Below are 11,783 nucleotides of genomic sequence, written 5' to 3'. Positions count from 1 at the left end.
TGTACTCTTCTCTAGTGAGTCCATCCAGTGTTTGGTTACACAATATAATTAAGAATTTCCCAAACCACAACTTCTTGTGATGAAGGCTTTCACAAGCCCAACTGCCTTACTTCTGGTAATGCTGCAAGGCTCTTCCTTCAGGACTAGCGTTAAAATATTGACTTTTGCACGTGGAATGATGCATGCTATGGTTTCATCACAAGTTATGGGCATTATATAAGATTTACAGGCTGGTTTGTGGCCCGTATTATGTAGAAGGCTAGATTGCATCAGGCTATGAGAAACTGCTGTGAAGAACTACTATATTTTGCAGAGATTAAAACTTTATTCAGAAAGTAGAGGAGCAAGTTAACCAAGGAGGTAGGTTGTTGTGCTCAAGGAGTGTATTGTTTCACTTGCAGTATTCTGTGTGCACTTAGTACATGCTGTGGCCACCCCTAGCCAGTGTGTATTGTGCAGCTGTGCGTGGAGCCTTACCCAGCTTTGGAGTCTGCCTCAGCCCAGTAACGTTGTGGGAGGGTGGGCTGTACTTTCTGTCTAGTGATGGGTTACCTGGATGCAGTGTGGTGCGTTACTGAAAGATGAGGAGGAACTCTGACTTCTCTAAGTGCTACCCTGTGCACCAAAATCCAGTGATTGTCCTGCTTTTACTTCACCTGCCTTGGTGGGCAAAAAAGCACAGAAATCAGATTTTTATAGTACAGGCCCTGTTAGTGGGTGCTCTTCCCATTTCTGGTAACTGGGGCTCCTCACCCTTCTGCCTTCTCTGCCTGGAAGAACGACCCTTGAACATCCTAAACAAAGTCCTCTTAACTTCCCCCATTCCTTTCTTTAGTTACGTAGAAAGGAACCATTTTTCAGCAGGACAGCTGTTTGCAGAGGTGTTGCCACTTGTGCACATGAATTTAATGACAAAAGAAGTTAACCCCTGCAAGCCCCAACCAGCTGAGCAGGCACAGTAGTCAGATGCATATTGTGTATGAATCCCGTCTGTGAAGAACATCATATTCAAGCTGCATATCAGCTAGATCTTTCAATACTACTTTTGCATGTATTAAAAAAAAAAAATTGTTGTAATGCTCAGAGCCCCTACAGCAGGCAGCAGTGAATTTGGTCTTCCATTTTGATTTAAAAAAAATTGTAAGTTGTAGTGAAGCAGAATAGTTAGAACTGCAGCTGAAAGTCTCATCAGAATAACCTTCTTAGTGCACAAGGAACCCTTTGGTTTTGCCTAATTACAATGCTGTCTGGAATCTTTTGCAAATAAAAGAATTCAACTTAAGAGCACAGACTAAGCAGCTCTCAAAAGGGGAACAAATGAAGTGTTTTTTACAATGTGATCTTCAGTTAATTTGTTAAAATGCACTTACTCAGCTGCCCTCTGTTCAACTAGCTAATCACACTTCCTAGAAACTCAGCAGCTGCAGACAGTATCAAAACTCATTTCTGAACCACACCTCGGTTTTATACTGCTGCTTATAGGGAGTGTTGTAATGTCCATGAGCTGTGTTGCAACAGGAAAACCAACAAGACCTTACATAGACTTTGGCTGAGACAAGCGTTGACTGCAAACAGAGGGAGAAGTCTTCAGGCAGGCAAAGGTGAGGTACAAGCAAAGGTACGACCAGCAGATGGCTAACTGTGGTTAGAGGTGCCTGGTCAGCGCACACTGTGCTGTCTCCACGTGTAAGTCACCCAGATTTACTCAAGAAGTAGAGGAAAAAATGCAGTATGGTCTGTCCTTTCAGCCGTCAGGGGAGCAGAAAGCAGGGCTGGTCATATTTAGCAGAACTACAGTTTGACAGGGAACAGGGAAGTAAGAGAGGAGGCTGATGGTATTTGATGGAGACATCCCAGAGAAACTTTTCCTCACTTTAGGTTACTCTCCTTTGAGTTACAGTGAATATGAAAGTCTGATACCACAGCATCTTTGTGACTTAGAACATTTTGTTCTCCAGAGTGTTTCATCACATCATACGTACTTGTGTAGTTTAAAACTTTACTGCTGGAAAAAAGGCCAATAAACAGAAGGGAGCAGTTCTGCCATTACCGAAATAAAACCTCCTAGCTGTGCATTTCAACAAAAGTCCTGTTTATTTAAAAAGGTCTGAAAGGTATCCTACATTGAGAGTTACACATCTAAGGAATTCCGAGTCAGTCAAGAAAGTCAGACTATCCCACAAAGCACCAAGTTTCAGCATGCAGCAGTTCCTCATGCCAGAGGACAACTGTAACACAGCACAAATTCCTATTTTTGGAAAAGCTGCTGTCACTGGGGCTCAGCTGTGGTAATTCAGCCCAAGGAGTGAGGAGGGGGTCTGTGTGGGTGGGGGCAACATAGCCAGTTGTGCCTCCCTGGGGGTGGGGTCAGACAGGGCCTGTGCAGAGTCCCCACCTCAGCTCCCCTGGTCTTTCTCAGGGAGATCTGTACTTCATTATCTGGAAGCAGGGCAACACTTCACCAGGTACCAGAGTGCTTGGCCAGCTGATGGGGAGTTCAGTGCTCTCCGTCTGTCACCTTTTCTGCTCGCTGGCTGTGGTGGGGGCTGTCTCATGAAAGCACCTGTGCTTAAAAACATAGCAACAGAGGATTCCAAGGAGGATAATGCCTTCGTGCCAGTCAGAGGGTACAGGCCAAGCACTAGAACCAGAAATAAGGTTGGAAAAGTATTTTTGCCTGGGTGGGGAGGCCTGTATGCTTTTTGTATTTTTTAAAGATATCTGTCTTGCATTAATAGTTGAATGACTTCAAAACTGTAAACTTTGTTTATAATTCAACTCACAGCTGTTGTTGAAATGCTAATACTTAAAGCATCACATAATGGAAAATTATTAATTCTCAGTATCAATATGCTAGATTTTTAAAATAAAAAATAATGTATAACCTATTAAAGAGTCCCCTTCTATTTTTGTAAGACATGCTACAAAGCATTACCTGGAAAGCTTCAGGTTGTTCTAGTTGATTAGTAACTTGCAAATAGAAATAAAATTCCAACACGTTTCTAGTGCTGAGAGGTACATATGAGACCAGAACAACTATAAGAAGTTTAAGTACATTTTATTAACAATGCATCCCTTTGATAAGATTACGCTTCGGAGGCTTTTAATGCCCATTGACATGAACTGTACACACTATACAAAAAAAAAAAAGAAAAAACACACAAAAAAAATCAAGGTGGGCAATACCATTTTGGGACAAGCCTCTGTTTAAATTATACACAGCTCAATGCAATATTCTTATGGAAAATATATAAATACTTTTTCTTTCTATGTTACAGGTATACAATATAAATCAGATTTCAATGTCTGTTCAGTGACCTACAAACACTAGAACCTCCAAATATGTAGCAGCGTATTACTAAATAAAAAAAGACCACATGGGACAGGGAGAGTAAGTCTTGAGATTTTCCTTGATCCCTTCCCTCCTCAGAATGATTAATTTAGATAATCTCTCATAATGCAGTTTTAGGGATGCTGACAGCCCAGTATTGGAACAACTTCTCAAATCTACAAAAGCTCTGCCTTTCCTCCCCTTCCTTAGACATTGCATCTTGTGCTAAAACACTATTCAGTGGCAAAATGGCATGTTACACTTTTTGGCATAAATTACATTTTTCAAATAAAATAGTGTATTTTACAAAGCAACTCAAGCAAAATGTGCAATTTCTGCATGCTGTGGCATCACTGTCCATCTTATGGTGCAAAAAGAGTCCAAAGAAAATCCACATTCTTTACTGAACATACACAACTGTTGAAAACAAAACTATCCAGAACAAAAATCCAAGGAGATTGAGGGCTTCTACTGAAATACAAACATGGTTTCTAGCATGTTACCAAAAGTCTTTCACAGTTCTCAGATTTTACTCTCACCTAGCGTACCTTTAATAAGCAAACAATAACAGAAGTGAAACTTAAAAGTTTTGGGACATGCTTTCAACTGGCTCCAGCAAAGCTGCGAGTGGCAGGACTTCTGCGCAGCCCTGCTGAGAGGTGAGCAGTAACCTTGGAGACACTCCGAAGCCTGACAAGAATTCTTCCACTGCGACTGGTCAGCACAAGCTCACATGCACTGACAAGGTAACACCAGCTTCCTGCAGTCCAAACAGCCAAATACTAAGACCAGGACACAGATTAAGATGAAGCAACAACTCTTTCATCCTCATTAGGCTTCCATTATCACCTGTTTCTCAAACAGCAACTGCTCCCTGCAGGCACCAAGTAAAGGTGCTATAGGTTTTTTCAGTCTCTCACTGCAAATTGCAACTCTTGTTCAAGACCACTACATATGTTTCAGAATAAAATGACAAAGAGGTGAGCAGGAATGTCTCTGCTGCCTTTTAAAATGTTTGTAAGGGCAGCTTACCTCAGCGTGCCAAGTCACTGTGCCCTAAACTACCGAATACTTCAGCACCTCATTGTGCGTTTAGAAAAAAAAACAACAGAACCCAACTGGAGCACACTCAGGGTACATATGTCAGGTCAAGTAAAAACTGTCACACGATGAAAAGCATCTCTTTCAAGCACAGCAGGCCAGGGGCCCCACATAGAAGTCAGGCACCTCAAAGCCCGACCACCTCCAGCTCCAAGTGATGTCCACGACTGCTGAGAGCATTCTGCATCTCAATTTCAGACAGCTGAAAAGGCGTCTCTCTCTCCAGAAGGACGCTCGCAGCACCCAGTTTTGTCCTCCTCCTCACTCAGTGGACAGAAACAGGCCCTCAGGGAAGTAAGTGGGAGCCCTTTAGTTAGCTCACTGCCCTTTGGGAAGGGCTAGCCCTTCCCACTGACTGCAAAAGGAGACTCGGAAAACAAGCCAGCTAACCTAGCAGGCTAAACACAACCGGTTTCACAGCCAGCCTCTCCTTCCCACAAAGGCTTTCTCCTCAGAGCTGCATATTTTGTGTTAGAGTGCTGAATCATTCAGGAGTTTTCTTTGCCACAGCAACCAAACTATCTGTATGCGGGGTAAGCGAACGCTATCTGCTTTACCATTTATTCGACAGTATCACCAATTGTTTGGACTGGAAAAATACAAAGTGGGTGGTCTGTCAGCTTCCCTTGCAAACCTTTACCGTGAGAAGTGGAAGGATTCTTTACCAGGGTTAATATAAGCACAATTTATTTACTACTGTTTTCTTTTGAAGTTTTATTGTGAAGCAAATAAAACCCCAAAATACGAATTTTGAAAGGGATATTTTAAAAAAGAAACCTATAGAATTAGAAATTCACAGTTTATAACTAGGCCAGTATCAAATTCCTTCAATAACAGTATCCCTTCATTTGCCAATTAAAATGAAACATTAATGTGAGCTTAATGTAAATATGGAAATTAATTCTAGAAATGTTATGTTATGTACAGTACAGACTTTACATCCTTGATGCATACTTGTTGAAATCTACTGACACTCATACACTTTCAGAAAAAAAAAATCACGTTTTATAACTGAATTTGCAGCCATAATTTGTACATCAAGTTTCTGTTGTCATGGATCCCCACACAAGCAAGTACTTCAGAACACACAAGCATTTCAGGATGAAGATTCTTTCAGAAGTACTTTGACATTGCTTTTGCTTACCTTTTTATAATCAGAGGCCTTCCTACGGCGTTTTCTACATTAAGTGCTATGGGTTAAACTGGTAAAAAATGAACAAAAGTGTTTTTTTAACTACAGGTGATAAAACTTATTTTGCTTTAACTGCAGAAAAATAACACGGAGTTCTTTGATGTAACCCCATCTAGTTACTAAAACAAATCTCTTACACTCTAGCCTAACTGAGGTAGTGTTTGAAACTACGGTATAAGATATGCAAGCCCCATTTTTGGGAAAACTACACTATTTCCTTTGGAGTTTATACCACTATTTGGTCTACTGTGATTGACATTTTGGTTTTACAGAAGAATTTACTCCTTATGAGCAGAGAAGTCTAATAGTTACTAGTGTGGTATGTTTTCAGATCATTTCAAACATGCCTTGACACAGAAGTGTATTATTTGTGTCACTAACCATGGAAGAGTTGAATCAATTTCTTTTTACTCCTTCTTTTAGTGGGAACTCATGAAAAGATAATTTTAGGAACTAAATTTCACTATGAGCAGCAACTTACAGTCTGCTTTACCAGAACCTGATGGTATGCAGTGCACATAAAAACTCAGTGAAGTGATAGCTGCAAAGCAGTGCCTATGTGGCAAGATGGAAGTTCCAGTAAGAACAAATAAATTCTGCATTTCACTAGGAGTTGTGTTTTACTGTTCACAGGACTACTTACTGAAATCCCCAGTAGCATAGCTAGTAAGAACAGAGTTATGAGCATCAGGATAAATTTCACTTTTCTTCACCTAAGTATTAATCTGACAATTATAAAAAATGGGAAAAGTGAATGGATAAAAATACGTTCTACTTAGTACAGTCCAGCTGAATTATTCACCTATATCAAAATCAAAGGGTAATCCCTTCTATTACAGGCATTCTAACAAAGGTGGCCATGCTACTGTATATACACATTTGCATATATTTATACTACCTTCGTATAAAGGCTTCTGAATCCTCACATCCATTAAAAGTGATGGGGACTCTTTTTTCTTTTTAAGCTTCCACTCATTAATTTAGAAACCTCATTACTAACATTATAGAGGCAACTATTTCACTCATTAACAGTCACTGTATAATTTCACTTTTGCAACAAGTCTTAAACACCAGCATAACATTATAAGTACTGGTGCTCCAAAGTTTGGTACTTAAGGCTTTTCACTACAATTATTAGTACTATCTGATGCTTGATCACTCATCCATTGAAAATTCAAATAAACCTTTGTTTTTATAAAAGGCTGTTTCCATGGAACGTGGAAACCACACGTATTATGTCTTCTCACAAAAGCAGCAATGATTAAATGTCTTCAAGTTTAGGTTACACAATAGTCATTTATCTGACACAAATCATGCTTTTTAAAGGATTTTAGTTAAGAGTAAGACCGACATTTGTACTATATGAGCATGAATGTAGAAACTGCAAACACATGCATATCATTTAGGGACAATCTGATTTCAGCATTTTAAGTTTAAATGTTTTGTTATTTTTAAAATCAAACTGTAGTGAAAATCCTTAACTGCTTCAGGTAAAATACATATATGTAAATGTAATGAAATTGGAGAGACTGCTAATAAAATGACTTACAACTACAGCAATATTAAAATAACTTAAGGAAACCTCAAATTCACAGAGGCTTTTCTTTCTGTCTGAAGTTACAAACTCCGAAGTAGTGTTATAAACAGTACAAAAATCAACAGAGAACGGCTAACATTAATCCCCTGGTGTCCATGATTACAGCATGGCTCCCCATTGCTGGCAATGGAATGCACCCTCATCTCTGATTCCTGGTATCCAGAGTTTAAAAAGCAAGGCATTGTTCTGCTTCTCTGGAATAGAATCAGAAGTCAATCAAAAAAAGATGTCTCTGAATGCTGTCCTGTGTTTTTTTTTTGTTTGTTTGTTTTTGTTTTTTTTTTTTTAATTTATGGTAGAAAATGAAATGAAAACTTGTGGAGGTGTTCAGTGCTCAGCTCTTGCATATACTGGTAATAACTATTATTAAAACTATGGTAATGTTTAATAACTCCCCAAGGGGCTCAAAAGACTGGGGCAGTAATTGGTTGAAGAAGAAAAAGTTTTCAGGTCAGTCTTCAGGTACCAGTAGCTTCTGGAATGGTCCAGAAGATGATGTTCCAAGCTTTTTATCCAGTCAGTCGGAGGTCGTCTAAGGATTTCAGAAAGTCTATACGCAATGCACCGTGTGAGACAGAGGTCAGGATTCAGCTGATGTATTGATTAATGGCTGTTTTGCTGGTGTTGCTAAAATAGCCTCTGCTTCTTCATGCATCTAAAAGAAAAAGACAAATGATGTTGTTAGGGTTTTTACTAGACAGACATTATAAAATGGTGTCCTTTAAGACGTATCTGAAAGCACCTTTTATTCAGAACATGAAATCTGCACCCAGCTGGCTCACTTTGGTGCATTCAACATGTTTGAACCCTCCACTCACTTGTAAGAACTGTACATCTTGAAATAGCTCCTGAATGAACCTTCGAGATGGAAGTCGAAATGTACAATGTGCTAATAGGTAGGACACCTCAGAGTAAAGGCATATATCATCAAATGCTTGGGGATACTTCTCCTTAATTCTGAAAAACAGAAAAAACCAAAATTTTCTAAGTCTTGAACAGATTTCCACCATATTTTAATCGTCATATGTTCGATTAGATTTTGACTGTCATGATCAACAAAGTAGAACTCTTCAGTAATAGGCATTATAAATCCTGGATTTGATGAAGCAAGAAAATCAGAACAGACAGCGTTATTTTGTACCACACTGGAGGAAATTATGTTAATGAGATGAAACAGAATACACGATTTGAAAGTGCTGAGACCGCCTAGTCTTAAAATAATAGATGCAGAAAGAGAATAGTGTATCAAATAATTGGCAACTGCATGTACAACAGTAATAAAAAATATGGCAAAGCTAACTTAATTATCTGCAAGCATTTCTGAAGCTAAAATGAGCATTTCTGCATTTTCCTTTTAGCAGTTGTATGTCAGTTTCCAATGTCACTAGCCCAGAAACCAACAGGTTTTATTATGACATTTGCTCCCTGGATTTAAATTGCTACATTTTAACATGTTTTTTTCTATAAATTAATTCCCGTAACTCTTGCTCAAAGCACACCTGTGTTTCTCAAGAAGTCACTTTCAGTTTGTTATTCTGCTTATGTGACATACGTTATTTGGCACAAATAACAAAAAAGAACTACTGGGTTTTTTTTTTTTAAACATCCAGGATATACTGGGTATGTTATGAAATATCACTACAGTTGAATTACTGATTTTAAAAAGACTGAGGAAGAGTAAGAAAGAGCAAAAATATTAAAAGGAAAATTCTTTGTCTGGCTTCTACGTTACATCCAATCATTCAATCATATCTGCTTGACAATTTTTTGAGAAGTCAAAACTCAGGTTAATCACTATGCCCGAGATCTTAGAGAATACACACAAATAAATGTTGCTAACACATCTGTACGTATTGAACTTACGTCAAGAGTCCAGTTTCATGGCCCTTAGTTCCTACTGAACTACTCAAATTGATCACTAAACGTAAGACTTCTTTCCGCAGAAGTATTCTGCACACTGGTGTATCATCTGGGATAGATTTTACTCCTGGAAAAAAAATTAAACCTTATGGAGTTTAAACAGAACAGTCTTTGATTGTGCTGATCTTATGCCACATAAGTCTGTTTCAGCCTTCCACAAACATGAACCCACATGTATTTATGTGTGTATTCTGAATTACCAACAAATATTTCCATTGAAAACAAAATGTAACAAAATACTATTTTCAGGAATTTTAACGTACAAGTATTTTAAAAAAAGTTGAAGTACCACTTCATAAATGGAAAAACCTGTAAGATTCAATTACAGTACTGTCTCTACCACTACACCATGCAGCAAACTGGGCAAGTGATTACCTGCTCTGTTTCTATCAGACACTGGATAAGTTAGCAACCAGCTACTTCGTAAGAAATTACGATAATTCAAAATGTAAAACACAAGCCTAAGAAAGAAATCTCTTTCACTACAGAAATTGCAATATTTGTTTTTCCCCCAAGCTAACACCAGTGTGGAAAAAAAAAAAGGTAATCAATCTGCTTGTAATGTCAGACACAGAGCTATTTAATAACCTGCAGAAACGCTGTATAGCAAAAGGAGAGTTTAAAAGTATGTTCTCCCTATCTGGACATGGTTGCTGGTTTTATCCTTTTGTTGTAGAGTGGTTTTTTTTGAGCACTACTTTGTTGCAGTATGCATAAATTAAACATTATTTTTTCCACAATACCCAAAAAATAGTTTTAGGAGTTATTAGTCTCTAATAATCATAAGGCTTTCAAACTTACCTAGTACAAGCTCTGTACTCTTGGTGCTGCTAGCTGAACCATGGGATACTGCATCACTACAGCCTGAAATTCCAGAAAATTTGGAGGAATGCACATCTAAGTGATTGTGTATGGTCTGCCCACACCAGTCAGTATATGGAATGTCTGAAAAATCTGGCATAAACAAGATGTTGCATCTTTGTTATTCACACCCTTCCTCACTTCAAACGCTTTTCTTACTTTTGCAGCAGTGATAAGCATGGAAGACACAGACGCACTAAGTACTGTGCATACAAACCAGCTAGAAACTAGACGCTGAATTTGGGGCAAACCATACTCAAAATGTCTAAAAATCACTTTTTATGATTCTTAATATACTCGAGTGAAATTCTTTTAGACACTGACCCTAAAAACTGTCTTCACACATACAGCTCTTATTGATGTATCTGCATCCGACACTCTTGCATGCACATAATTTTTTTGTTGTTCATGCAATTATCACAGGTACTGCAAGAAGGGCTCTGACTAAACCAAAAGAAAGATGTGACAAGCAAGATTCTTCTGGGAGGTTTCACTATCCACAGCCTTTGGCATTCAGGATTTAAAGAGATTAATATACAATGCAAGCTTTTGATTGTTGCACAGCTAACAGCTCCCTGGGACTGGGGCACCTTCCCTGTGATGGCACACTGAGAGAATTGGGGTTGTTCAGCCTGGAGAAGAGAAGGCTCCGGGGAGACCTTCTAGTGGCCTTCCAGTACTTAAAGGGGACTACAGACAGGTGGGGAGGGACTCTCGATCAGGGAATGCAGTGACAGGACAAGGGGTAATGGTTTCAAACTGAAAGAGGGGAGATTTAGACAAGATATTAGGAAGAAGTTCTTTCCTGTGAGGGTGCTCAGGCACTGGCACAGGTTGCCCAGAGAAGCTGTGGCTGCCCCCTCCCTGGCAGTGTTCAAGGCCAGGCTGGATGAGGCTTGGAGCACTTGCTGTAGTGGGAGGTGTCACTGTCCATGGCAGGGGGGTTGGAACTGGATGGTCTTTAAGGTCCCTTCAAACCCAAACCATTCTATTATTCTAACCACAGAAAAACAGGTCTGAAGGGACTCCTTGAGATCACCTAGTTGAACTCCTTGCTCAAAGCAGGGTCCACCTCAAAATAAGATTAGATTACACTGCGAAATTTCCTCTTATGTTAAACTGGAATTTCTATTCCTACAGCACATGTTTGTAGCCTCTTGTCATCTGGCTTTGTGTCTTCACAAGAGCTTGTCTCTGCCACACCTGTAATCCCCTTATGCTATTTGAAGACTACAGTTGGGATTTTATCTGCCATCCCTTGTCGATACCGAACGCAAGCTCAAACTCAGGTCCCTGGGCCATTCCTCACATTTTGTACATCATCCTCCTTTGTCAACAGTACTCTTTATGTGCTACTAGGTGAATGTGTAACACTTGTAAAACGGTGAGGATTCCTATTAAGCATCCGTTACTGGATTATCTTTTTATTACAGACATTGCAAAAAGACATTTAACTGCAAGCTCTGCAGAGGAGGTTAGGCAAAAGTAATTCTGAATCTGATCCAAATCTCAAAACATGAAAGAAGAAGACTAAATTCCAGAAATTACAGCTCAATTTCAACAGACTCACATTTCCTTTTTGTTTGGTTTTATAGTACAGACTTGCTTTGAAGTCAGACTTTTGATTAGTTTGACAGCAAGCGTCACTTTTCAGGACATCAATTTTAAGTACTAAGTAAGGTTTCAAACTTTATACTTTGATAAGCTCTCAGAAATATTTAAAAAACATACATGCAAGCTAGTCATACTAACACCATTAGAAATCAAAAAGCTGGAAATGA

At 39.0% G+C, this 11,783-nt stretch overlaps 1 protein-coding gene across 3 annotated transcripts in view; it reads right to left on the bottom strand.

The window, feature by feature from the left end:
* Nucleotides 1–7,510: 7,510 nt before the first annotated feature.
* Nucleotides 7,511–11,783, bottom strand: part of RICTOR (RPTOR independent companion of MTOR complex 2) — a 43,332-nt gene continuing 39,059 nt past the window's right edge. For all 3 annotated transcript variants that reach the window (XM_086480380.1, XM_086480379.1, XM_086480381.1), the window contains exons 27-30: nt 9,943–10,095; nt 9,085–9,208; nt 8,040–8,178; nt 7,511–7,876 (exon numbers count right to left, since the gene is read on the bottom strand). In XM_086480380.1, coding sequence (XP_086336506.1) covers nt 7,802–7,876; nt 8,040–8,178; nt 9,085–9,208; nt 9,943–10,095 — 491 coding nt within the window. In that variant the 3' untranslated portion in view covers nt 7,511–7,801. The remainder of the gene's footprint in view (nt 7,877–8,039; nt 8,179–9,084; nt 9,209–9,942; nt 10,096–11,783) is intronic.

This window comes from Leptosomus discolor, chromosome Z (genome assembly GCF_034619465.1).
Source record: "Leptosomus discolor isolate bLepDis1 chromosome Z, bLepDis1.hap2, whole genome shotgun sequence".
Classification (NCBI taxonomy): domain Eukaryota; kingdom Metazoa; phylum Chordata; class Aves; order Leptosomiformes; family Leptosomidae; genus Leptosomus; species Leptosomus discolor.
Note: the sequence above shows the minus strand (reverse complement) of the source record. Positions and strands in the feature narration are given on the sequence as shown.